Source organism: Artemia sp. Qi Xiang Cuo, chromosome 1, assembly GCF_049724085.1.
Source record: "Artemia sp. Qi Xiang Cuo chromosome 1, ASM4972408v1, whole genome shotgun sequence".
NCBI classification, from domain to species: Eukaryota; Metazoa; Arthropoda; class Branchiopoda; order Anostraca; family Artemiidae; genus Artemia; species Artemia sp. Qi Xiang Cuo.
In genome coordinates this window covers 77,259,486-77,287,169 of record NC_142794.1, presented here as the reverse complement: position 1 = coordinate 77,287,169, position 27,684 = coordinate 77,259,486, and the positions used below count along the sequence as shown (strand labels likewise).

The following is a 27,684-nucleotide window of genomic DNA, read 5'->3' as shown; positions in this document are numbered from 1 at the left end:
TATTTGTGCTGACTTCCCAAAATGGAGGCACAAATTTTTCTTCTGAACTCGAGGGTATCAAGTTTGAGGGTATCAAGGAGGTAGAAATATGGGACCTTGCCTTCTATATAAATAATCCTCAGGGCTCTTCGTTGAACATTTTCTATGTTTTGGTTGCTACCATTGAGAGGCCCGGATGCCAGAAAGGACAATTGTACACGACCAAAGGACGTACAAAAGAAATATATACCTTTAGTAACTGAGATAGGGGGCAACTAAGTTTATTCAGAAGTTTCAGAAGAGAAAGTAAGAAGTTTTCTTGACGGAAGATATTATTTATGTAGGAGACGCAATTCAAATAAAAAGATATTGAAATACCTAGGAGTTTAAAGGAAGTTGATGAAACCTCAGGAGGAATAGGATGAATGAAAAGAGGAGGGAACTTGAGGAAACTGACAGATACTATGGTGGATTTACAAGGATTAACAGTCATATCAAGAGAAAAAGCGTCGCCTGCAATTCCATGGAGGATACCGATTGGATTGCTATAAATATTTTTGTAAAATGTCTCTACAACTGTTAGGTCGTCGACAAATTTCCACCTGTAAGGGTAATTCATTGAAAGGCTGTTGATCATGACGGAAAACAAGAGGTAGCCAAGAATAGTACCCTGGGGAATACGATTTTGAATGCGAAGGTGGCTGGAGTAGCCATCTTGATATTTGACTGCCTGTGATCTGTTTGCAGGAAATAAGGTAACGAGCTTAACTAAAAATGTTTTGACCTAGAATTCTTCAATAAGTTTTTCCATCATAATATTATGGTTAACCAGATCGAAAGCCTTTTGTCTTGACTTGACTTAAGGCTCCTGCCGAGGGTTTGGCGTAGAGAACGATGAGACTAGGCGCCTCCAGGTTGACCTATCGCTTGCCAGGCTCTTAGCTTCTTCCACCGGGATGTGGGCTTGGGCGAGGCATCCATCGGCTTTGTCTTTCAACCTAGTGGGTGGGCGTCCTCTGGGTCGCTTCCATCCGTGTAGGGTGGGGTTTAAGTCAAATGCGACCCGTGCTGGGGCGTCGTGTGGCATGCGAAGGAGGTGGCAGTACCACCGAACAGTACGCTGGGAGAGCTGCGTCGAGAAAGGAGTTTGAGCGGTACGTGGCAGGAGAGTCTGGTTGCTAACGAAGTCAGTCCAGTGAAGTCTTTTAATTCTTTGAAGATGTTTTCTCTGTGCGACATTGACGGTACTGAGGATAGATTTTGCAGCGGGCCACGTCTCCGCTCCATACATCAAGATAGTGCTTAATAAAACATTATAATATTCATTTTGGTAAAGCGTCTTATTTCTGGCTTTTACCAGATACTACTAAGCCTCCCAGCCAGTGCCGAAGCTTTGGCAATTCGAGATGTAAGCTCTTTTGTGATCAAGCCATCATTTGACAGAAAAGATCTCAGGTAAGTGAAGTCTTCAACCACATCTACTCGGTTGCTTCCGATGTTGACTTCCTTTACAATAGAACGCGACGTGGGGAGCTCAAGGAGCCTAATTTTGGATTTCTGCAAGTTGATATTCGGTCCAACTATCAAGGTTTCTTCTGATAGCACCTGGAGAGCTTTGGTGACCTTTTCAACTGTGCCTGTAGCAAACGCTATGTCGTCGCTGAAGTCAGAATTAGAAAGTATCCGGTCTCCGAACTGAAGACCGAACTGAAGGCGATTTGTCGTGCTGGTCATAACATGTTCTATGACGCAGTTGAAAAGCTCGGGAGCAGCGGTGCAACCTTGCCGGACGCCAGTCTTCACCAAGAATGTGGGACTGCGTCTTCCATTGACTTGCACGCAGCTTTCCGTATCCTCATACAGCTTTTCAAAAAGTGAGTAATATTTCTTGGGTAGACCCGTAGTTCTTAGTATCAGCCAATGTGAACGGCAATCAACAGAATCGCCTTAAAGTCCACGAATGCGATGTACGCTTTTTGGTGGAACTCTCGCGTCTTCTCGATCAAATGGCGCACAGTAGACATTTGCTTCGTCGTCGACCTGCCGGGCATAAATCTGGCTTGCTGGACTCTTCTTTTTCTCCGCAAAAAGGTGGAACACCTGTCCAGGAGTGACATGGCGAAGAGTTTACCAGGAACGGAGAGAAGCGTGATCCCACGATAGTTGGAGCAGATTTTACGGCTGCCCTTACGTTTCCAGAGCGGCAGTATGATGCCAGTACGCCAGTCATTCGGTATGCTTTCCGTCGTCCATACAGCTGAGAAGATTAGCTGGAGCCACAGAATAATTGCTGCACCCCCGTACTTGAGGAGTTCTGCAGAAATACCACTGACGCCGGGGGCTCGATTATTATTTAACCGTTTTAAAGCATTTTGGATCTCGTAGGTGGTAAACGGTTGCGATACGAGGTCGGAATTAGCCTCGGGTGTGGTCATGGCTGCTTGAATCAGATCAGGGTCAGGATGAGCAACTACCTCGGCATTCTGAAGCGTTGAGAAGTGACTCCTCCAGGCAGAGAGTTGGCCTGCATCGTCATCCGGCATGCTTCCGTCAGAAGACAAAACACAGCTCATGGTGGAAGTCTTCACTTCTGTCAGCTCACAGAGGTGTTTGTACAGGGAGCAGGTGTCTCCTTTTCTTGAGTCATCTTCGAGATCGCTGGCTTTCTTGTCGACAAAGGTCTTCCTATCAGTGTGCAGTAGGCTATTGCGCAGGCCATTCAGTCGTCTGTACTCTGGCATATTCTTTGCCAACTGGACCTTCCGGCGCAGCTCGATTACAGACAGAGTCTCCTGGGATATTCAGAGTTTATTCTTATGTCTGCTGCGGCTAATGGTACTGCCAGCAGAATCGAGTATATTATCTTTGAAAGACTTCCATGCTACTTCAGGGTCCTCCAGAACTTGGAGGCAGCTAAACCGGTTAGAGATATCGACAACTTACTTCCGTTGCATCTCAGATGTAGCCAGACTACTCAGATTGAGCTTGGGAGGCCGTCTTTCTTGTCCTTGTGCTCTCAGGCGTAGCCTCAGTGTGGCGACTACAATCCTATGGTCTGTGTTTCCAAGCTCGGCCGACCTATAAGTCCGGCAATTTGTTATTGACGAGCGCCAGTGACCCGAGATCATAACATAGTCGATCATCTTCTTTGTCTGGCCGTCGTTACTATACCAAGTGTATTTGTGTATATCTCGTCTCTGAAAGAGCGTGTTTGATATGACCAGATTATGCATATTGCAGAGCTGGAGGAGTCTTTGTCCGTTGTCATTCAGTGAATCTGGAGTCAAAGGGCCGAAAACACTTCTCCACACGCCCTCCCTGTCATTTACCGTCGCGTTAGGGTCTCCCAGAAGAGTGACGATGTCGTGGGGTGGGATTCGTAGACAGGGTAGCTGAAAGCTCTGCGTATAGCTGATCATGCAATTCTGCAGAAATCAGATTGGTGGGAACATAACATAACATAATTTATCACTTTCCATGCTTGTTCTGGAGTTGGGCCAGTGGTTTTCTGTCTGAAAATTTTTTTTAAGAAAGAAAGCATATCTAGGTTCTAGCGTTCAGCACGAGGCCTACACCATTTGTCTTGCTTTTTGGGTCATCAGACCAGATCAGATGATATCCTTCACCAATATCCTCGGACTCTCTTCCGACATGGCGGGTTTCCGTAAGACCAACCACAGCTATATTGAAGTGTTTTAGTTCCATGGCAAGCATTGATTTAGCTCCATGAAAGTTGAGTGTGAGTACGTTCCAGGTGGCGAGACGTATTCCACCTTCGTCAATAAGATTCATTCGATGGTCTGAAATCGGTCCAGGGACATGCTGGGGTCGTGGAAGGTGAAGGGGGGGTAGGTCATCCGAGGCAGTATCATCGTTTTTTCGTTGCAGTAAAATTTTCGGGTGGAGGGTTGCAGGCCCAACCGACCCTAGGCCTGGGATCTAATTAGAGCTAGAATTTGCCTAGATACTGAGAGTCCCTGGGGTGGGCTTCACCCACCTCATCAGGTTGAGCCTACCCATTAACATGGAGCGTTTAGTTAGGGAAAACCCCATATCCAGAGGCACTTGGTCAGCAGACATAGTCTGCCTCATTTCGGACGAACTCCATCCGCCTCCAAGCCTTTTGTAGGTCAACAGAAATTAGATTTAGCCAGGTGTTTGGTCTCTCAAGTAGTTTCCCTATGGAAGCAACGAGGTGGGTAAGCTAATGTGAGGTTGATGTAGATTTAAGATTTCCAAACTACCTAGGATCAACGAGGGGATGGACTTGGTCCCTGAGCCAGTCAGTAAGAAAGCTTTCATATAATTTTGAAAAATTAGAAGTCAGAGAGATAAGACGAATGCCATCAAAGCCAGGCTTACCGTTTTTCTTTTTTATTGGAGTTATGAAACCTTATTTCCAAAGGGAAGGGAACAGTCCAGATTGAGTGCATTGGTTGAAGAGAATAGAAACGGGCTTTGAGAGGTTATCACTAAAGGCTTTAATAAGTGGGACAGGAATATCCAATGGGCAAGTGTTTGCTTTTCTTAATTTTTCATTTTTTTTACCACGTCAAATGGGGAAATCTTAGGGAAGTTAAAAGGGGTTGCAACACCAGGAGTTACATAGGATAGGGGAGGGAGGCTTTGGAAAAATTATTTGCTGTTGTCTTTGGAGGCTCATCTAAATTAAAGTTTAGTGGTTTTGGCCTCTTGACGGCAAGTATTTTGATTTGGGAATACCAATTTTTGGGTTTATCCTGGCATCGGTCTTTAACTTTATTTTTATAATAAGTTCTGGCAGATTTTCTAATTTGTTTTTAAATACTTTTCTTAACTTATTTGTTTCCTCTAGTTTACCTCTTTTGAAAAATTTCATTTTTTTCCGGATTAGTATTTGAATGTAATCATTTAGCCTATATCGGATTTATCATTAGAGCATATTTTTAACTTTTTTTTCGGGAAATTGAGCCACATAATTGTCATTCAGTGTTTTTGTGGAAAGTAAGGATTTTGTCATCAAGATTATTTAGATCATAAATGTCGGACCGACATTTTTTAGACAACCAAGAGACAAATGAAAAAATACCAGAATCACTGAGAAGACTATAAGATCCGCTTGTGGTTGTGAACGAATGTAGGGAAGACGAGGAAGGGAATAAAAGGAAACAGTAATGGTAACTACCACTTAATGGAGGCAGGGCTTGGGGAGGACTGTAAAACTTATTCACTTCAACTTATAAAACTACTGTATTATAGGACTGTTCCAAAGTTGTAAGTATGTGGCACCTTGTTTATTTTAATCTGAAATAGATCAAAATAGGCTGAATGTTTTGCATTTTGAAGGGCACCACTTGGGTGGAAAACCATTGAGAAAATTTGATTATGTCGTTTTATTTGTTTTGTTCCAAACTGCATCTGATTGATTGAACCTTTTGAATAAATTTCCCTCTGAGGCTGTCGGTATTTATGATCTAATACATTGAAAACCTAGGAGTGAATCGACACTCTCCTAAATTGACACCAAAATACAAGGATAATTTATTGTCTCTATGCTAATAAGTTAGGCACTATAATGCAGTTTACTTATGTATTTGCATTTACTGAAAAAAAAAAAATGACCGTGGATTGTCAATTTTGTGTAAATATACTGATATTTGTTCCTTAAGTTTTCAATAATTTTTATTTATTAAAATTAAAAAAGTGAAAACATCTAAAATATATTCTGTTTTCTGTAAAGTGCAATTTTTTTCTATTCTTGAGTAGGCATGGAGGTTGTCAGTCCTACTCAAGTTAATTTTTGCTCGTTTTGAGTTTGACTCGGTTATCTATTGTAATGTCTGTTCGTTTGGGGTTTTATTTATTTATTGATGGTGATTTGTGGTAGTTTTATGCTTGGAAGATTATTTGATTTTATTTCTCCTCATTTTTAAATTTAATTTTAGTCAAAATTTTCTCTTTAATTTCTTTAAAAACTTGTTTTGTGAAAAAAATTAAATTCATTTATGTTCGTTTTTTATTGATATAATATTTTCGTGGAAAATAATAATACCTTGTGTCTTTTTTTTCAAACAGTTCGTGGTAACGATCTGTAAGTAAGGAGCTACCCGGCTCAAAAGTAACTGAAACTCTAAAAAACAGAATTTTGATACCAATAGATACATAAACAGAATCAGATTTTAATGCTAATTTGAAATATATAATTTTCATCAAGTGTAGTCCCACTTATCAAAAGTAATGCGCCTGAGAAACTTTGCCTGATTTTCGAAAAAAGAGGGAAACACCCCCTAAAAGCAATAGAACCTTAATGAATATAACATCATCAAATTCAGCGTATCAGAGAACCCTACTGTGGAGGTTCCAAGCTCCCATCTGCAAAAATGTGGAAATTTGTATTTTTTGCCAGAAGAAAGATCACGGATACGTGTTAATTTGTTTTTGTTTTTTTTCTCCAGGGGTGATCGTATCGACCCAGTGGTGCTAGAATATCGTGAGCGGAATCATTCGAACGGAAATTAAAAGTTCTAGTGCCCTTTTTAAGTGACCAAAAAAATGGAGGGCAAATAGGCCCCCTCCCACGCTCATTTTTCTTCCAAAGTCACCCGGTAAAAATTTTGAGATAGCCATTTTGTTCAGCATGGTCGTAAATATAAAAACTATGTCTTTTTGGATGACTTAATCCCCCAAAGTCCCCGGGGAAAGGGTTCAAAGTTATGAACTTTACCCAATGTTTACATTTAGTATTGGTTACTGGGAAGTATACAGACGTTTTCAGGGGGATTTTTTTCTGGTTGTGGGGGGTAGGGTGGTTCGGGGTTTATATGGGAGGATCTTTCCATGGAGGAAGGTTTCATGGGGGAAGGGACATTGCTCTGAAGGGGGCACCGGATTTCCTAGCATTATTTAAAAAAACGATCAGAAATTAAATAAAAAAAAAGTTTTTCAACTGAAATTAAGGAGTAACATCAAAAATTAAAACGAACAGAAATTGTTACGTATATGATTGGGTCCGCCCCCTAGTCAATACCTTGCTCTTTAAGCCAAATATTTTTTAGCACTTTCATAAAAAAATATTTATTCTAATTAACGGTCTTTGTGATTAAGGGGTCATTTTTACAGAATTGGAACAAAATTCGAGCTTTAGCGTAAAGATCGAGGTATTGACTCGGGGGCGAACCCCCTAATATACGTTTTCAGGGGGATTTTTTTCTGGTTGTGGGGGGTAGGGTGGTTCGGGGTTTATATGGGAGGATCTTTCCATGGAGGAAGGTTTCATGGGGGAATGGACATTGCTATGATGGGGGCACCAGATATTCCAACATTATCTAAAAAAACAATCAGAAATTAAATAAAAAAAAAAATATTTCAACTAAAAGTAGGTAGCAACATCAAAGTTTGATACGACCAAAATGTATAATTCATACAATTGGGCTCGCCCCTTAGTCATTGCCTCGCTCTTTAAGCCAAAGAATTGTTAGCACTTTCATAAGAACTATTTATTCTAATTAACGGCCTTTGTGATTAAGCGGTAATTTTTAGAGAATTGGAGCAAAATTCAAACTTTAGCGTAAAGAGCGAGGTATTGATTAGTGGGCGAACACCCTAATAGACGTATTAAAAATATATGAATATAGAAGTTCGTTACGTAAGTTAATTCGTAACTTATGTATATATATTAGTAATAAAAACGTTCGTAAATAAAATTAAACAACTTTCGAGAAAGCCATTGAACCAAATAAAAGTAAAATGAATATGCAAATTTTGTTTTAATTGTTCATGTACGGTGAGACAAAATAGAAACCTGCATTAATTCAAAAAAGTTCAAAAATTGAATTGAAAAAAAGCTTTTTTTAACTGAAAGTAAGGAGCGACATTAAAACTTAAGACGAACAGAAATTATTCCGTATATGAAAGGGGCTTTCCCCTCCTCAACTCCTCGCTCTTTGCGCTAAAGTTTTTTATTGTTTTAAAAAATAGAGTTTCGAGAAAGAGTCAAACTTTAGCGTAAAGAGCGAGGCGATGAGGAGGGGACAGTCCCTTTCATATACGGAATAATTTCGATTAGATGCGTTTGGGAAAAATAGGGCGTCAGGAAGGAGGGGGGCTAGAAGCACTCAATCACTTTTGACTCTTAAAAGGGAACCATAACATTCAATTTCCAATCAAACGAGCCTCCTCGAAAGTTCATACACCACCCCTTCCATAAAAACCTTATATGCCCCTGGTCCATTAATTGCAACCCTTGCTGCCAGATTCTGGGGGTTGTGTCAACCTCAGAAGCCATGTTGTGTGATCTTTGGACTGTTTTGAATGAATAGCTATTCCAAAATTTCTATCGGATGCATTTGGGGAAAATAGGACGTGAGTAAGGGGGAAACTAGTTGGACTCCGATCACTCTGACTTTTAAAATGGGCAATACAACTTCTGATTTCAAATACAATGAGCCTCCTACGAAGTTAATATGACCATTTTTTAACGCTTTTGCTCAGCAGGGTTGCCAGCTAGAGGGAACTAGTTGACAGCACCATCAGTCTTCTCCAGGTTGTTCTGTCCCGGGACAACCTGTCTTATACGACCACCCATTCCATATAACCATATATGCCCCGAGGGTATAACATAAAACCCTTACCCTCAGGCCTGCGGGGGAAGGGGTCGTCATCCTCAGACATAATTTCTGGATCTTTCAACTACGCTGAACAAAATGGCTGTCTCAAAATTTGGATTCGATGTATTTGGGGAAATGATGGGCGTTAGGGGGGGCTGATTGCCCTCCAATCACTTTTGACTTTTCAAAAGGGAACTAGAACTTTTAATGTCCAATCGAATGGGTTCCTTTCAAAGTTTTTACGACAACTTCTTCTATACGAAGTGCCATGGTGGAAAAAAAGTAAGAAGAAATAAAAAAAAAAAAAAAAAAATATTGCATCTGATCCTCATCACTATTTACTAAGGCAGCACTATTACGCAGCCTATGATGCCCAGAAAATAATAAACCAATTAATCATCTTTTCTTGTTTTTTTTTAAGAAGATGCCCATAGTCATAAGTGGCGTGCCTGTTGAAGAAGCACCACCCGATACGAGGTCTCTGTTCCTTGGCGCACCAAACTTGAAAGATGCTGCTGCCCAGTTTACTGTTATACCGAGCAAAATGGTTGGCTCCCATGGGTTGCTCTACGTTGGACAGAGGGAATTTGCTTCAACCGTTTCTCATGACAGTAAGTTCAATAGAATCAAGAAGACATAATTCCGGCCAATAAGATTGATGGCTTGTTTTTGCCCCATCAATAAAACATCTAGAATACTAACATACTGCTAACCAGCAATCTTAGCTAGACATTTACATGAACTTCTCCTAGGCTGAGGCAAGCCTGTAAATTGTTTTTAGGGAAAAATAGTTTAGTAGAAAAATACATTTTTGTTGCCCACAAAGTGTCCACCGATGTTTTACAAGCGCTAGACATTTAATTTGACATTTACTATTTGCCAAAAGGGGAACTTGGGGCAGCATTTTCAAACTAGGGACGCATGGACTGGAGGCGCGAACATTAGTCAGGATTGACAAAAAATCAAATGAAAATTAAAACTACGCAGTCGCACAAAATAGCTTAACCCTTTCGCGATGCTACTAAACACTCCTTTCAGGACGATCAATTAGACGATCTTTGTGACTAATTAGTTTCTCAAATACGCACTACAAAATTCACATTACAAGTAGAAGAAGGAACTGAAGTAGCTAAAACCGCACATTTTATTGGATATTTTCGATGTGTTGAAGAAAATAAGATAACCGAAGATTTTTTTTTTTTTTGTAAACTTATTCCTGGCAAAGCCACATCCAGTAAAATCCACATCACATCCAGTAATATGAGTGAGGAACTTAAAGACGTCTCTATAAAAGCATAACTTTAACTGCATAAAAAACAGTTTATTACAAGTGAGATTATTTACAAAGCTGTGTAACAACATGGGAACTATTTACACATCTCTTTTGTATTATTAAATAAAGAAACAAGTTTTTTTTACCTGAAAGTAAGGAGCAACATTAAAACTTAAAACAAACAGAAATTATTCCGTATATGAAAGGGGCCGTCCCCTCTTCAACGCCTCGCTCTTTACGCTAAAGTTTTTTATTGTTTTAAAAATAGAGTTGTGAGAAATAGTCTAACTTTAGCGTAAAGAGTGAGGCGTTAGCTTTCGTTCTATAACTTTTAGGGGGTCTTTCCCCCTTTTTTCGAAAATCACCCAAATTTTCTCAGGCGAGTTACTTTTGATGGGTAGGACTAAACGTGATAAAACTTATATATTTGAAATCAGTATTAAAATTTGATTCTTTTGATGTATCTATTGATCCCGTTTTTTAGAGTTTCGGTTACTATTGATCCGGGTCGCTCCTTACTTACAGGTCGTTACCACGAACTGTTTGATTGTGAAGAATGCTGGCTACCTCGTGCCAAAGTGATTCAGAGGATACATGAACTTAAAGTAGAAATTGCAATTCTTATCGAAAAAAATAAAAACGAGGACACAAGTATGTTTAGGGATGGTAATTTAATTATTAAAACTGACATGTCTAGTGGATGTTTTAGGAAAATTAAGATTTTTGAGTAAATGGTATGAAAGGCAAATTTGGAAGAAAATAAGTTTGACATGCTTCTACTTTTAACTTTGTGCACCCAAGATAACATAGAAGCAAACAAAAATCCATTTGTTGAACACTTGGAGGCTCTGTTAATTATTTTATCAAATTTTTTTCATGATCTTGATTTTACGAAATATGCATGGATACAGGATCCATTTATCAACGAAGAAAATGACGAATTTAAATTCACAAGTAATGAGAAAGAAAATTTGATTTAATTAGATTATGATCTTTTTTAATATGATATTTTTAAAGTGTAGCTCTAATTAAATTTTGGCTAAACATTAAAAGGCAATATAAAATTTTGTCAAATAAAGCTTAAAAAGCATTGATACCGTTCGCAAAATTTTATTTATACGAAACAAGATTTTCTGTATTGGCTGAAATGAAACCCAAAAATCATGTTCGTTTGGTTATAAGAAAGGAGGTTCATGCAGTCTTCTCATTATTGACATCAAAATTACACAAACTTTGTGCTAATTATGGGCAAGCAGATCCATCTCATTAAAAGACAACAATATAAAATTGTTATTCGTTTCCCTCGTTTGTAAAAGTTTGACTTAATAAATTTTGTAGTACTAAAAATTTTCGTGTCTGTATTATTTTTCTAAAAGGGGAAGGTGGTACCATATGATCAAACATTTTTAAGGGAGCCGTGGCAAAATAAAGTTTGGAAACCACTGAGCTAAACATAGCGTTGTTTGAAGCTATCCTGTGTACGCGTACAATCACTTCTATCATTTTCCTCTGTACTTTGAAGACAAAATCAATGATTTGACTGGAACTGTTCATTGAACAGATGGTGGTTGTCGACATAAAATTAAATAACTGTGGGGATGCTTATTTACAAAGAGAAATTATACACTTATCGGGTATTTAATCACATTTTTCATCCATTAGCGCACACATTTTGGTCTAATAAGAATTTATTTTCTCCACAAACGCAAGTTTTTTCTGGTAAGGAATATTGGTTAAATATTTCTATTCTTTACCTGTTCAAAAAGCCTAGCTTTTAGCTTTGACCCATGATTAGGTACGGACGCAGGATTTTTCTTGGGGGGGGGGTGTAATTAAAAAAATAAATTTAAATTGGACAATTAGGATAGACAAGTATTCAGGGACAATTTAGGACTTCGGGGAGCCCAGACTCAGTAGTTTTCCTGGATTCTCCCATAAAATGTCGTCATTTTATTGGTATTCGTGGCTCGGCAGATGACAATTTGCTTATTCTCAGGACCACGATGGCAAAATCATGCTCAAAAACATGTTAGATAATAGCAGTTATTCGGTCTTTTCCAATGAAGGACCCTTCCCATTGAAAATGCAAGACTTTCCATTGTGGCTAATCCCAAAGTTATTAAGTTTCATATTTTGCTTCTTTGGTCTAATTCCCTAATCGAGTCCTTTCACACAGCTGTCCTTTTCAATTCTGACGTAAGTTCATCATCTTCATTGACTATGATTGCAACCTTCTTCTATAAAGACTTTTATTCTGAAATAAATAAATACAAATAATACGTAGCTTCCATAAATTTAATTAGTTTTAATCAAATATATTAATTTTTTGAGCATTAATGTAAGTAAAAATTGAAATTTGCTTAACTTCTTTGGTCAACCGTCTTGCATTTCACTTGTCATACGGTTTAATGACTTAAGAACTCACGTAGAATTATTAAACATTACCAAATAAGAAATGAAGGGAAGGAATTGAGTCAAATACTAATGTTAAGGTTCCTATAAACGAATTTCATCCTTACGCCAAGGTCGTATCCAGGAATTTTGTTTGGGAAGGGGCACAAAAAAACTGGAAAAAACGCATCAAAATTTGTTTATATGCATTTTAGTTGAGTTTTACGAGTAGAAAAAATATTTCGGGGGAAGGGTCAGTTTCCCCTAATCCCCCCTGGATAGGGCCTTGCCTTGTGCACTTATAACATGTCGTTTTTTTTTGTCCCTATTCTTTAGTAAACTCAAAAATTTAATAGCTTTTTGTTTTGTTTTAAATTTTTTGTTGCAATAAAGTTTAAACCAGTACGATTGGGGCAAATCAAAGGATATATCTTACATAAAGCACATTTAACAGAAGAGTGTAAAAACTTGAAAAAGGCATTTCTGATTTTAGACTGTTATTAATAAGCAGTGGTCGGCTGAAGGAAACCCGAGATGTGGCAAAAGTCAAAATCAAAACTCAGCTAAAAGTTTGACTCCAAGTAAAAAAAAGATCAGATTTATAGCTATTCTTGTATATGAGGAAGGTTCTTTATATCTTGGGAGCTAAATATGGTAAAAGAAAATGGAATATTCGATATAGTTCATTTTGTTCGAGGGATTTAGTTTTAAATCTAAGCACTTCAAATACGTCTCATAACGCTTCTGAATTAGCTTGGCTGAGTGTATATCTCAATTAGATATCTGGCTTGTTTGATCGAAAATAAAATATGCAACATAATAATAGGAATAGTAATAATATTTTTAGCACTCTAAAAACCATAGGACCGTAATACAAAATGAAAAATTCAATTCCAATTAACGTAGACGCTACATAAACATAAATAAGAACATTACATCAATTACAAAAAAATATGCTGTATTTATATTTGCTACATATATTTGCTACATATATTTTTCATCAAACCTACAATCTCCATACACTTTCCTTTTAATCCTTACTCAATTCTCCACGCTTGCCCATCATATAAAACATTGTCTCGTCCATATCTCCACGCGTGGGGTAAAAATAAGGACCGTCCTGCCCTTGCCTCCTACCTAAGTTTATTTCCTTGTCCCAAGTGGTAAATTATTCACCTTCAATTCAATAATGTGCTTTGGCTCCTCCATTCTCAAAATTTCCCTTAAAAATACCCCTTTATCTCACGTCTCCTTTGTAACAGCATAGAGTTACAGAAAACTAGAAAGGTTTCTTGACAAACCGGTTCTTCTTGATCGCATAAAATATTTCCTACCATATTTGCCACCTCAATTATCTATACTCAGTCAGTCCACTATTCTACATTTTCACCACTCTGTAATCTTGTAAAATCTTTCTTACTTGGTACGTCCATGAACTTGAAGAATCCTCTCTTTGAGCTTCCAAATTGGCTGATTCAAGCAGCCGTACTTTCGGCATCGTCACAATACCTTCCCAAAACCTAACCATTTTCACTAATCTGCAACCTCTTGCGAAAAGATTCCCAAATCCCCTCTAACTACTAAAATATTAATGTTTCTTTTTACACCTAACCACTTCTTATAATAGCCTAGCGGCACCCTTCCTAATTTGCCACTTTTCTAGAACCCCCAAACTTCCGAACCATAATGCATCACAGATACTTCCTTATTTAAAATCTCCTCTTGTATCATAATGTCTCTTATATCACATGCCTGGATCCTTAAAATTAGATTCGAACACCTCTTGTCCACTTCCTCACTGTTTCCTATGTGCATACTAAATATTTTACCCTTTGCATTTAAGGCCACTCCTAAATGTTTAAATTCTTCCAGAATTTACATATCTCTACCTCCTGAAATAAATGACTTACCTCATTCACAAGGTGAGCAGAAATGTAAGTTTTTGAAATTTAAATAGTTTTTGCCACATCTTTGATGCCAAAAAAATCTTCCTTCTACGGACGACTGCCTATCAATAAAAAGCCCGAAACGCATTTTTCAAGTTGTGACACTCTTTTGTTAAATATGTATTGTGCAACATACAGCTTTACTTCATATCTTAAAATAATCAGGTATGACCAGCTCGTATTTATCGGGAGCCTATTGAGGGGCTCCCTCAAGGAAGACTCCACTGCTAAGAAGCAGGTGTGTTTCAAAAGCCGTTGAAGCACCCGGGTCCTCATTTGGGCTGGAGATCAATTACTAAGAGCTTCATTCATTTTTCATTTCATCCTTGTTTATCTAGTTCATGAAAAGCCAGCGTCCTGAAGTAGGAAAAGGTCACCATAGGTGTATGGAGGAACGTTCTCAGTCAGAAATTATGCTATAGATCATCTCCAGTAAATTTAATTCACCCGGTGCCACAACCTACTGAGCTAGGAAAAATTGGGTTTTATTTTTTAAAATTTTTGAATCGTTGTAATCCCTTGTGAAAAAATACACCAATAGTTGTGCAATTACCAGTTTTTTTGCTCTTTACGCAATTAAATGTCTTTTCATCCTGAATCGATTAAAAGATATTTGATTATTACAACAAGTCAGATTTATAACAACAATTTCTACTAAGCTTCAAACTTTTGGTTGTATTTTTCAAGGTTTTGAATTGTTGCAATCCCTTGCTAAAACACATACAAATATTTATGCAATCACCATTTTTTTTTTTTGCTCTTTACGCAATTAATTTTTTTTCATACTAGAGTGTATTCAAAGATATTTGATTATTTCAGCAAGGCCCATTTTTAACAACGATTTCTACTAAGCTTCAAACCTTGGATTTTATTGTTTAAAGTTTTTGAATTGTTGTAATGCCGTGTTAAAATATATAGCCAATTTTAACCCAGGAAGATTAGAAACTTGGACTGCAAAAACTCTCGGAAGTTTATAACTGCCGGAGACCTATAATTGTCTAAGTGGGTAAACTCCTAAACATTCACTAAACAGTCGGTAAGATCCATTAAATCTGCGACGAATTTTACGCTTAGATTAGGCAAGTGTACCCTGCTTTGTCTCACGGCTGGGGGATCCGGTTGAAACTTACGTTACTTTTTTTAGAGGGGGATAGTAAGGAGACCTTCTGCTGGGGTGAAGGGGCCAAGGTATATTTCTTAGTTTCCCATAAAATAGTTTATCCATCGGTTTTTGTATGCCTTTCGTCCGACGGGCTCTACTGCTGGTTTTTATATTACGTACCAATTTGTATATTTTCCCTCCATTTTCAGGTAAGGTAATAAAATCATTTACGATTTATTTTATATCATAATATTAAACATGAAAGTGCTGTTTTGTTTCTATCTTAATCAATAAAAGTTAGTTTTATATCATGTAGCATTAGTTATTGAACTAAAGCTTTATTATGCAATGAATAAAACTGAAACTGGAATTTCCTTCAACAAAATACATTTGATTTATTGGCTGTAGCACAATACCCTGGTTGATTTACCATAGCAATGTTCTATTTTATGTCTTCATTCGTCGGTAGATTTATTTCAAAAATTTGTATACAATTGCCAATAAATTAACTTATTTTTTCCTTTGTAGAGAATGTATCGATCATTGGCTCGGATGATTGTACCACTTGCTTGATTGTGATTCTTCGACATACAGGTAGAGATTTTAACCCGTTTGCGATTCGAATTTCTGGTGATTGGGATTTCTTCTCGAGACTCTTCTAAATCAGTGTAATGAAGAAAACCATTCAGTGTAAAAAAAAATAGTTAGAATCGGGGGCTTAATAAATTCTCTGAATTCCCGTCTCAAGGGAAACGTAATATAGTATTTCTGATCAGGGGCAACATATCACGAAAATATAAGGTGGGAAAGGAGGGGGGATGGATTTTTTTCAGTATTTTATTTTTACTGAAGATACAAAAAAAAAAAAAATTAATGTAGGGGATGTGAAAACACAGAATTTCTGGTGATTGGGAATTTCTGAATTTTCTTTTCCGAAATTTCCGGAATTTCTGGGAATTTCGAATTTCTGGTGTTTGGGATTTCTTCTCGAGACTCTTCTAAATCAGTGTAATGAAGAAAACCATTCAGTGTAAAAAAAAAATTAGTTAGAATCGGGGGCTGTCTCAAGCGAAACGTAATATAGTATTTCTGATCAGGGGCAACATATCACGAAAATGTAAGGTGGGAAAGGAGGGGGGATGGATTTTTTTCAGTATTTTTTTTACTGAAGATGCAAAAAAAAATATTTTTAAATGTAGGGGATGTGAAAACACAGGATGTGTTTTCGGTTTTTTCAATGGAACAACGAAGAATGCCTTTTAAAATATGTCTATATGACAGTAGCCCTGCTGCCTCCCCTCCCAATCGATGCCTCTGTTTCTGGTATAGTTTCAACAAATTTCAGTTATATCAATTTTCAATATCCAATCAGTCAATTTACTATCTGTATATGTGAGTAATAATTGTATATGTATGAACTTTTTCTCGAAAACGGCTCCATATTTTTTCAGGAAAATTGGTATTTTGGATATTCTCGCATAAAAAACGATCTAGATAGGTCAGAAGTCTGAGAAAAATCGTTACGATCCTTAATTTTGGTTTTTGCAAATGACGTCATGTACTACGTTATTACATCATATAAGCATTTCTAATGACATTATATATAGCATCGTATAAGAATTTTATTATATGATGTCATGCATAGCCATAAATGAAATTGTTGAGTTTCCAACGCAATAGTTATTTATATAGTTTAATCAATTGCCACAACACCAATACGGGCAGCTAAAGCAAAGATTATTGCTAAATTGTTTGAAGTAATCAAATGTATATATATATATATATATATATATATATATATATATATATATATATATATATATATATATATATATATATATATATATATATATATATATATATATATATATATATATATATATATTTAAATGAAAATGCAAATAAATTACCGTTTCTGGATGTTTTAATTATTCGTAACATTGATAAACTGGATTTTACAATTTACAGAAAACCCACACAAAATAACAGATATCTACATTTTAAATCCAATCACCCCCCATAAGTTAAAAGATGTGTTGTTACATCTCTTGTTGACCGGTCCCTAAACATTTGCTCTGAATCTTACATCACAGATGAACTAAATTTTACTAGAGACATACTTTTTGGAAACGGTTATCCTATTGTCTTTATTAACAATACAATTAGCCGAAGATTGGCAAGACACTCCCGTAAAATTAAGGGTCTTTTGCAATGTGAAGTTCCCGTCAAGCCCTCAAATATAATTTACCTTCCATATATTCCAGAAGTCACTACAAGTTTAAAAAAAGTTTGCACACACAATAATTTTTATTTCGTATTTACAAATAATTTTAAAATCATGAATTTCTTAAATTCTGGTAAATATATAACCCCAGTTACTCGCCAGAGAGGGGTTTATCAAATACTATGTGACTGTGGCCATTTTTATGTTGGTAGAACCCATCAAAATTTAGAAAAACGCCTGCGACAACACAAGGATGACATAACTAAAGCTTTAAATTCTAATAGTACAAATATTTCCTTTGATTCTGCTTTAAGCAGTCACATATATGATAACCCTAGTCATAAATTGCTTTTTGAAGAAACTTGCCTTATTAGCAATGATTTAGGCATAAAACAGGTTGTTCGAGAGGCAATTGAAATTAAAATCAAAATAAATAGTAATATTTATTTAAATTGAGATTTGGGGGAATATTCGCTTAATGTCCTATACACAAATTTAATTAAAAATGATTTAACTAATTATATTAAAAAACCAGTAAATAACTCCAATCAACCTATTACGAATAGACCATCTAGGTTGGCTGCGAAGAAGGCGAGATTAGCTTTAAAAGCTTGTCTGTAAGTATTTTAATTTCATCTGAATGAATTGTTCTCTGTCCATTTCGTTTGGAGTACCAGTCCTGGTTGAACTTCCTTGAAGTAATGATATTGGGGCTGTTTTAAAACATTTTTTTAAAAAACCTTTCAGTTTTAATGATTGAATTTTAATGTAAGTTTCTTTTATATTGTTTTTATTCTCTTCGTCTGTTTTGCTGAGGACGGCCCTTGGATATATGGTCGAAATATTCATTTAAAGTTGCGTTCCACTGTCTTGTATAAAAATTTCCCTGTTGTTCTACTTATTTGTTCATGATGGAAAGGCAGTGTGGTCTTCGTCGCTATATGCGTTTAAAACTTCTTTCTAAAGTAACGAAAAAACTCGAGTGAGTGGCGCATTATACACAAGTATCAAAACTCCTTCCCCTACGGAAATAAAAAAAAATTAAATAAAAGTCTTAAATTTGGAAAGCCTTATTTTCCATGGGGGTATTTTCTGGGGGGGGGGGACATTTTCCGGGGCATATTTTCGGGGGGATGTATTTGGGGGGGGGGGTATTCTCCGCGGGGGTATTTTCCGGGGGGGGGTGTATTTTCTGCGTGGGGGTATTTTCCGCGTGGGGGTATTTTCCGGGGGCGTATTCTCCGCGGGGATATTTTACGCGGGGTATTTTCCGGGGGGGGGGGTATCCACGTGGGGGTATTTTCCGGGGGGGGGTAAACACCGGCCACCGATTTGGCCAGCAGAGGTTTTTTTTTTTAAAGAACTATGGAAGTACGTATTTCGAACATATAAAAGTGACATATTAGCCCCAACTTTGAGTTTGCCGGATTTAATTAGTTTGCTTCATGGATAATTAATTGTACCCAGGGAAATGATGTCAGTCTGACAGAATAATCTAACATATTGTGGCTCTATGCTTTTGCTCTCTCCCTCCGCATGCGTGATAATAGTTGGCTGTTAAGTGATTAATAACTGAAAACCGAGAAATTAGATTACGACTATTGCTTGATAAACTGAACCACCATCAGAAAAAGCAGTTTATCAAAGGGGTTATATTTCAACCGATTTATTTTAGTAAAGTATAGCAACATATTAGATTTATTCGTATAATTACATGTATACCATGCATAACAACACGTATAATTAAATAGTATGCAGGATGTACAGAAATATACTGCTTGTGTATTGTGTTAATTGCTAAATAATTGTCAAAGATTGTCCTCGTCGGTCAAACGTTTAGGGCCAAACGAAAAGCGTCCCCGAAGGGGGTTGGTGGATGTCGTAAGGAAAAATTTAAGTGAAATAGGAACTTCTTGGGAGGGTGTAAAGAGAGGAGATATGAATAGATTGGGATGAAGGAGGAGTATGTGTAGCTATGTTGGCCTCAGGCGGCTTAGTGGCGCAGTGATTTGTTAGTAGCAGTAGTAGTAGTATTGTGCTTAATAGCTTTGATTTCGGATTTCTACATTGGAATATAAGCCAAGATGAAACAGTTCATGGTAACGAGCTGCAAGTATGGAGCGACTCGGCCAAATAATAACCGAAACAAAAAAAAACGGAATTTTAATAGCAATAGACGCAATAAAAGAATTGTCTTTTATGCTGATTCTAGATATAAAAAATACATTGAGTTTAATGTTACCCATCAAAAGCTACGACCCTGAAAAAATTTGAGTGTTTTTCGGAAAAGGGGGAAAACACCCCTAGAAAGTAAAGATATCTTAATGAAAATCGCACCATCAGATTCAGCATATCAGAGAGCCCTACTTTAGAGGTTCCAAGCTCCCATCTACAAAAATGTGGAATTTTGCATATTTGCCAGAAGAAGATCACAGATGCGTTTTTTTCACCAAGGCGGTCGTATCGAACCAATAGTTTTGGAAGGTCGGGAGAGGGCTCATTTGAATGGAAACTAAAAGTTCTAGTGCCCTTTTAAAGTAGTCAAAAAAATGGGAGGGCATCTAGCCCCCCTTCCACGCCCCCTTTTCCCCAAAGTCATTCGATCAACATTTGCATGTCTGTTTTGTTCGGCATAGTTGAAAGGTCAAATTACCACGCCTCTGGGGATGACATGACCCCCATAGTCATTGGCGAAAAGACTGTAATTTATGAAACTGGCCTAATGTTTCCAGAGGATATTTTCCACACGGAGAATTTTCCGTGGGGAGGGAAGTTTCTGGGGATGAACTTTTAAGAAAAAATTTTTAACGGGGGAATTTGCAGTAATCTATATACAAAGTTTCTTTTTATATGTTTTACTTTCTCTTTACCATCAAAATTTTAACGGGCATGTTCCGTGGAAAATTTTGAAAGTGGTTCGAATTGTCCGTGGGAATTTTGTGTGAGAGAAATTCTCCGTGGGGAAATTTTCTGCGGGAGAAATTCTGCATAGGAGAATTTCCAGCGGGAGAAATTCTCCATAGGGGAATTTCCAGCGGGAGAAATTCTTCAGGTGGTAATTTTCCGAGAAAGAAACACGCGAGAGGGAATGCACAGGGTTTTCCACGGAGAGGAATTTCCGGTATGATTTGAAAAACCATTAGAAATTAAATGAAAAACAAGTCTCTTTTTTTCAAATGAAAGTAGCCTAAGGAAGATTTTCCAGGTGGAATTGAAAATTTTTTAGGAGGGGTTTTCAGCGAGGATAGAATTATTCCAGGGAGGTGGATTTTAAGCGAGGGAACCTTCCATAGAGGACTTTTTGGAGAAAATGTGCCATGGAGGGGAGAGACGGATTTCCCAGTATTATTTGAAAAAAAGGTCAGAAATTAAATGTAAGAAATAAGTTTTTCATCAGAAAGTAAGGAGTAACATTAAAACTGAAAATGAACAGAAATATTCCTGCTTCGAGTCCTTTAATTATACTTCCTAAATAGTCATAAATACAACGAGGTGGAGGACGCCTGTACATGCGAGGTCAAGAAGAGATGCTTGAGACCGACGTTTCAGCTTCAGGCGCTCCAATTACACACACTAAATAATTGTTATATAGTTCTTTTGAGGCAAACTCAACCGAGTCATCGAAAAACAACATCTCCACCTTCTACAATTAAAGAACCCTGTATGAGAATTTTCCGAACGCTGCAGTGTGAGGATGACGCTGCACGTTTTTACTCATTAAACGTGGATAGACTCAATGAACTGTACGCCAATCTCAAAATATTATAAGAATGGGGGGATTCGAACATTCTGCACTCTTTGAAGGAACCACCACTTCTGTGTCTGTCTAAATTAACAATAGGTGCAATCAGACATTTATTACTTTGTTTTGTCAGCTTCTTTTGACTGCGTCTTTTGTTTTGTCTTTTCAGATAGCAGTAGAAACCATCATCAGTGGTTTATTGATATTTACTGTAGATTGCATTAGATCCACAAATTAAAGCTGCAGAAATCGCTGTAGATGACTAAGCCATCTATCTACGCTTGTAGAAGGTTGTTCTAAATTGTATTATTCTATTCTATGGCTTAAGTTAACTCGTAGGGAATACTCTTGCTCAGCTGTTATCCAAGCTCTAACGGCCCGAACACAATTTTCTTTGTCGAAACTTGCCTACAGACCCACCTTCATAGTCAAAACTTTCCCATGAACCTTGGGTGGAAAACTATATAAATGCACAATGGAAAATTAAAAATTAACTTTGATGGCTTGAATGGTAAACAGTGATGTAAGAATCAAACATACATAAAATGTTGAAGAGGTGTCTATTCAAATTATAGCTTTTCTTTTTTATAACTTTTTTTAGTTTTTGATATTTGACATTTTTCGACATTAAAACTGCTCGGTACTTTTATATTAAACGCACTCTTTTATATATATCAAACTGGAGACGCGACAGAAAACCCGTTTTTTACGGGTTAATTCAAGACACTGCTATGCAGTAATGAATGCTTAGCGTGGTTTTCAATGCGTTGACGATATTTAAACTGTTGTTTTTGGGGGTCTAGGGGGAGAAAAAGGTACCTAGGTTAGGTTACGTATTTATTATATGCAATGCTTTACCCCCCCTCCCACCCCCCGAATATGCAAATATATAGCCCAAATTTGTTTATAAATTATTATATATTCATCCTGCTTAAAGTTTTGAGCAGGATGTACCAACTGCTCAAAGTTTTATTTTTTGTTAGGGAGTGCTTTGGCTTCTGACAGCGGCCAGCATTTTGTTTTCAACGGGGACGGATCTGGTGCTGCAGTGACTTGTTAGTAGTATTAGTAGTAGTAGTATAAGCCTATATCTTGCATCTGGGCAAAAACCTTTAAAAAAAAGCAGATTTACTTTGTAATTCTTTGGCTGGCCATTCAGTGTAGGAGGAAATAAATATTGAATGTTTAAAAAGTATGTAGTTCTAGCGTAGAACAACACCTATATTTTTAAATATCAAATTAAAAGTCAAAGTCAAGAACGTACTAAATTAATAGCAGCTAAACTTCTTATTTTCTCTTTTAATTGCAGCTAAATAACTGTAATTTGTATCACCAAGCTTTTAAGTAAAACAGCTTGTAGACTTGATGTTATTACACGGCATTTTGTCTGTTTATAAAGGTATCATTAAATTTTAAAATGTTTAGACCATCTTTATATCGAACATGACTGTTAATAACCGTCCATTCTCTTGGGATTACCACCCGTTTTATTCCATTTAATAAGAGTCGCGATCTTTCACTCATATTTGCTGATTACCATATTTAGTTCAGGAGATGGATACTTACAAAACTTGGGCACTTCTAAGAAAGTACCTACAGAGCCTTTCGAAAGATTGGCATAAATAGGAAGGAATATAATCTTGCGTGTGCTCTCTTTGTGAAAACCAGAGACAATATATACTGCCCCCTTCCCCTCAGCATGAAAAATAATTCTTTTTGCCCCCTCCCTGACAAAAGAAAGATTTCCCAGAAATTTCAACTCGATCCACCAGTCGTGAGACAAAGAAGGTTAACTCTCTTGTGAGGGTCGTAAACCAACTGGACGGGTTGTAATTAAACAAAAAATAATTTTACAAATCAAAATAAGGAGCGGCATTAAAGCTCAAAGCCATCAGAAATACCGGGCATATGAGGAAGGATGCTGCTACCTCAACCCTCCTCCTTCTATTTGCGCTGAAGTTCAACTAGACTTTGACAGAAAGCATGTGAGAGTGCAACAAAATTATCTGTTGGTAATTTTAGGCATTTTATTCATCAATTGCTTTTCAAAAGATTTAAACTAAAAGCGTTACGATTTAAAGCGAATGTTAATAAATAAACCCTTTCATTTTTGAGGCACTGTAGAAATTTTCTTATTACATTAATCTTGTATTCTATTTTTTGTTCTAGAAACATCGGTGGAAAAAAAAAATCTAATTTTAGCGTATAAAGTGAGGATTGAGGGAGCGGCAGAAGACCTCCTATGCAGGATACCTTTTCTCCGTTTTGGGTTGTAACGTTCTTCTTACTTTCATTTGACAAACTTGTTCTTTTTTTTTTAATTTCTGTTCGTTTTTAATATTATATTTCGTGCAATATAAATATGAGAGGAATTACCAACCCAACTTACCGTGGCCTTTATGCTGCAGTTAAATTTTTTGCATAAAAATCTGCCTTTGAAAGGAAAACCCCCTTGAAAAGCACAACCCATTAAGCTTGGTTTAAAAGCGGGCTAAAATACAGAAATATCTGCTCTGGAATTGATATTTAAATTTAAAGGAGAAGATACGTTAGAAAAATGTTGCTCCCATCCCCTCTTTCGCCTTTGTGCAGACAAGCGTGCGAGATTAAAGTTACAACCAAAAACAGCCATTGGGCTACTGCAAAAAAACAAAATAGTGAAAATAACCAAAAAATGAATACCTTATCATATAAATAGATTTAGCCTACATAAAAACTTGTCTGTAATTCCCTCAATTTTCAAGATGACTCTCCCAAGCTGCCAAATAGTATCATATAAATTAATTTTTACTTCAAGCTAAATATTCTTCTACATTAATAAAGGAGCCATTTCCTCTTAGCACCTGCATTACGCGCTCAATCCAAACATATCATTACAAGTGAGGGCATGCTCGAGATTAAATTCCTTCCCCATATTGACCAGAAGAACGTCTCACGAAAAGCTGGAGGATTTTCCACAAAAAATCACTTTTAGACAATTTAGGCAACTCCTTCTAGCCACAAAAGACCCACTGACCTTCCACCCTTCTCCGTTCACTAGTATGTATTAATGAAGACAACATATAATATGAAAACAACTCATTTTGTATGAACTGTGTATATGCATGTTCAGGGACAAATACGGCACCATGTGCCACAATGACTTATTGAACCAGGAAGATGCTTTTATAGCTTTTTGATAGTTCTAGAACGATCGGCTGCCTCAGACTTTTCGCTCAATAGCGTTATGGCCCTGTTTGGGCCAAAACTTCTGTTTTGCAGCAATGCAGAAATCGGCACTTTGCTATGGTGAAGTCTGACACTTGTAGGCTATACACATACATGGAAAAAAATATCAGGTTATTTTGCATTCTAAAATTTTCACTCGATAGCATTTTGGCACGTTTGGCCAAAATTTCAGTTTGGACATTAAAATCCTGTTCTAGGGTCCGTTTAAGGGTTGAAAGAAGTCAGAGACAATCTGACACCCTTAAAGGCCCACTGTGACCCGCCTGAATTGTAAAAGTAACTAAAACTAAATTATAGAAAACAGTAACTAAGTTACAAGATATAAATTGTAAATATAGAAATAGTAAAGGCAACTATTTTAGCTATAACGATTGGAAGGAATGAACTGCAAAATCCCAAAGTTGGCAACTCCTTTCACCAAGGACTGCTGCTGATTTATGATGGACACACATGGATTCCCACGTTATTGGGTCGTATGCTGTGGGTAGCCTACCATTTTCATAGCTCGTTGATGTCATCCTGAAATTCAATTAAGAATAAATGTGATCTTCCGTACTATAATTGTTACTGTTTCGGAGAAATGTAAACCCATTGTTCTATAGAGCGTATTTCATTTATTGAACATAATGATCATGTGAACGCGCCTATTAAAGTTGTTGTTTAATATTAGGGTTGAAAACCAATATGATAATTCATTGATTCTGAAAGTTGTAGCTTCTTAAGGAATTAATATGAATTTCCGAATATTATTAATTAGCGCTAGAATTTTGCCATGTTGAGAAACACCATTTTGGGATATATTCGATCTTGGCTATCACCCCCCCCCCTGTCTAAAAAAGTTTGAAGCGAAAATAAAATTTCATCATCTTATCCCCAGTATAATAATTTTATTCATTCCCATTTTAGTTTCCATTACGTCTCGTTAGACGCTAATCTCTATAAATGAAAGACAAATGACCAGAATTGACCAGAATTAAGCTTGATTACGCTTGACCAGAATTAAGTTTGAAAAAAAAACAAGCTTTTTCAACTGAAAGTAAGGAGAATTGTTAGAACTTAAAAACAAACAGAAATTATTCTGTATGTGAGGGGGGGGGGTAATCCTTCCTCAATCCCTTGCTCTTCACGCTAAAGGTTTCAGTGCTATAAAAAAAGCTTCATATTTTGATTCTACAGCCCTTGTGTTTCAGCAGTTGTTTTTTTTTTTTTTTTTTTTTTTAAATGAGAGAAGAGGTCATACTGTAGGGTAAAGAGCAAGAGATTAAAGAGGGGGCAGCCCCCTTCATATACAGATTAATTTCTGTTTCTTTTGAGTTTCAATGTTGCTCCTTGCTTTCAGTTGAATTTTTTTTTATTTATTTAATTTCTGATCGTTTTTCAAATCATGCCTAGGCCTAACCAATGTATGATATAAGCTGCCGTATATGACCCATAGACCCAATCCCGACTTCTTGCTGTTAAATTGTATTGCATTAATACTTTTAAGTAGTTCGGTAGCGTTCGACTATTTCAGTTTTTTTGCTTGATAATTAAAATCTTGAATTATAATAAAATTTTTTTACAAAATAAAAATATTTAGTCGAAATTTTTGATGAACAGGTAGTTTTGATGGATAAGTCCTCAATAATATTTTCACTACAGAAGTTTGGGCAGAAGGAAAGGCGTATTATTGTCCAGATGAATAGAAATTCTGCGTGAATTATGATCTTCTACGCGGCTGAAGCTATCGTAACCTCTAAAATAGGATTCTCTCATGTTCGGATACATACAGGATCTCATGCTCCTGGTAGTACTTGCCTACCCCGTCCTCAAGAAATTTTTTAGCGAGGCTCATGATACCCACCTCACCTTTTCCACCTCAGTGTCGTTAGGTACGTAAATTTTATGTTTTATGCTACATAAGAAAAAAAGGTTGTAATGGGAGGGGGTACTATAACCCCACTCTGCACTAGCACCAGCAATGAAGGTACCGACCAAAATTTGTCCAGAAACCATAAGGAATTATATATCAACCCCTCACCTCCCCCGTCTTCCTCAAAACTCATTCTATATCTATCTGAAGGCTCAATGAGAGTTAGGATATTCAGCCATTAAGACATATTCTTTGAGTCATCTGATCCCCCTGCCTATAAAAGGACCTCCTCCCTTTATAATTGTTGATGTGTGCTAACACATCACTGTGTATAATTTTGTTCATGAAATAAGAACAAATAAGTTTAGTTAAATGAAGGTTTAAAACAAATGTCAGAATTTTTTTTTCAGCAAGGATGGAGACATCACCCGCAGCACCCTTATTCAGGCTTAGTCTAAATCAAGGGAGATGAATGCTTAATTCCTAGCCCCCCCCCCTCATACCCCATAATATTTATCTGAAGGTTCATGGAGAGTTAGACGACTTGGGCTTTCATGAAGAATCAACTGAATCAACTTAGTTAAATTAAGCATTAAGATAGATGTCCATATTAACCATTTATCTTGTATGAACTACGTGCTATCCAGGAACGAATACACTACCATGCCGTATTACATCTCCTGCAAATGGGAAGCTCTATACATAGTTTTTTGATAGTTTCAATGGATTGCCAATCTCAGAATTTTGAATCAATTGCAACTTGCTTCTCTTTGGGTAATTAATTAAAAAAAAACTTTCCGAAAAATAAGTTTTTCAAAGTAAAGTAAAGGCAATTTTAAACTTAAGCTAAGCAGATAAAAATACCTTTTAAAATTCAAACTCAAAACGACCAGAAATTACTATTAAAGAATAAATGAAACCCAAAACGAACAGAAATTAAATAAACAATCATAGCAAAAAACATACAACAAGTATTAATATAAATGAATAAATAGATCTTAAAGCGAGTAATGATAAGATTGAATATGAATATCAAGCTTAAAACGAAAAAAAATACGTGTCTATTGAAGCACAAATTAAACTAAAAAAGAACTGAAATTAAATAAAGAATCAATGCAAAGAAGAATGTAATGCCCGTTAATCTAAGTTAGTAAATATAAATTAAAGTAAGCGAAGCTTAAATTGATCATAAAAATAAAACTTAAAATGCCCAAAAGTCTCTACAAACATGAGTTCGAGTACGACCCAGTTTGATCAAAGTAAAAGCTGAAAGCCTAATTCGTCATTGGCGCTTTGCTGAAAATCAATTTTATGACAAATATTTTCGTTTGTACTTAATATTGAAAATAAACATTAAAATTA

At 36.7% G+C, this 27,684-nt stretch overlaps 1 protein-coding gene across 2 annotated transcripts in view; it reads left to right on the top strand.

Annotated features, from left to right (window-relative positions):
• LOC148956741 (protein N-terminal asparagine amidohydrolase-like) overlaps positions 1-27,684 on the top strand; it is a 63,161-nt gene that overhangs the window by 7,993 nt on the left and 27,484 nt on the right. The window contains exons 2-3 of one of the 2 annotated variants that reach the window (XM_089087170.1): positions 8,986-9,175; positions 15,805-15,870. In XM_089087170.1, coding sequence (XP_088943296.1) covers positions 8,989-9,175; positions 15,805-15,870 — 253 coding nt within the window. In that variant the 5' untranslated portion in view covers positions 8,986-8,988. The remainder of the gene's footprint in view (positions 1-8,985; positions 9,176-15,804; positions 15,871-27,684) is intronic. The other variant, XM_089087175.1, reaches the window with a different exon arrangement.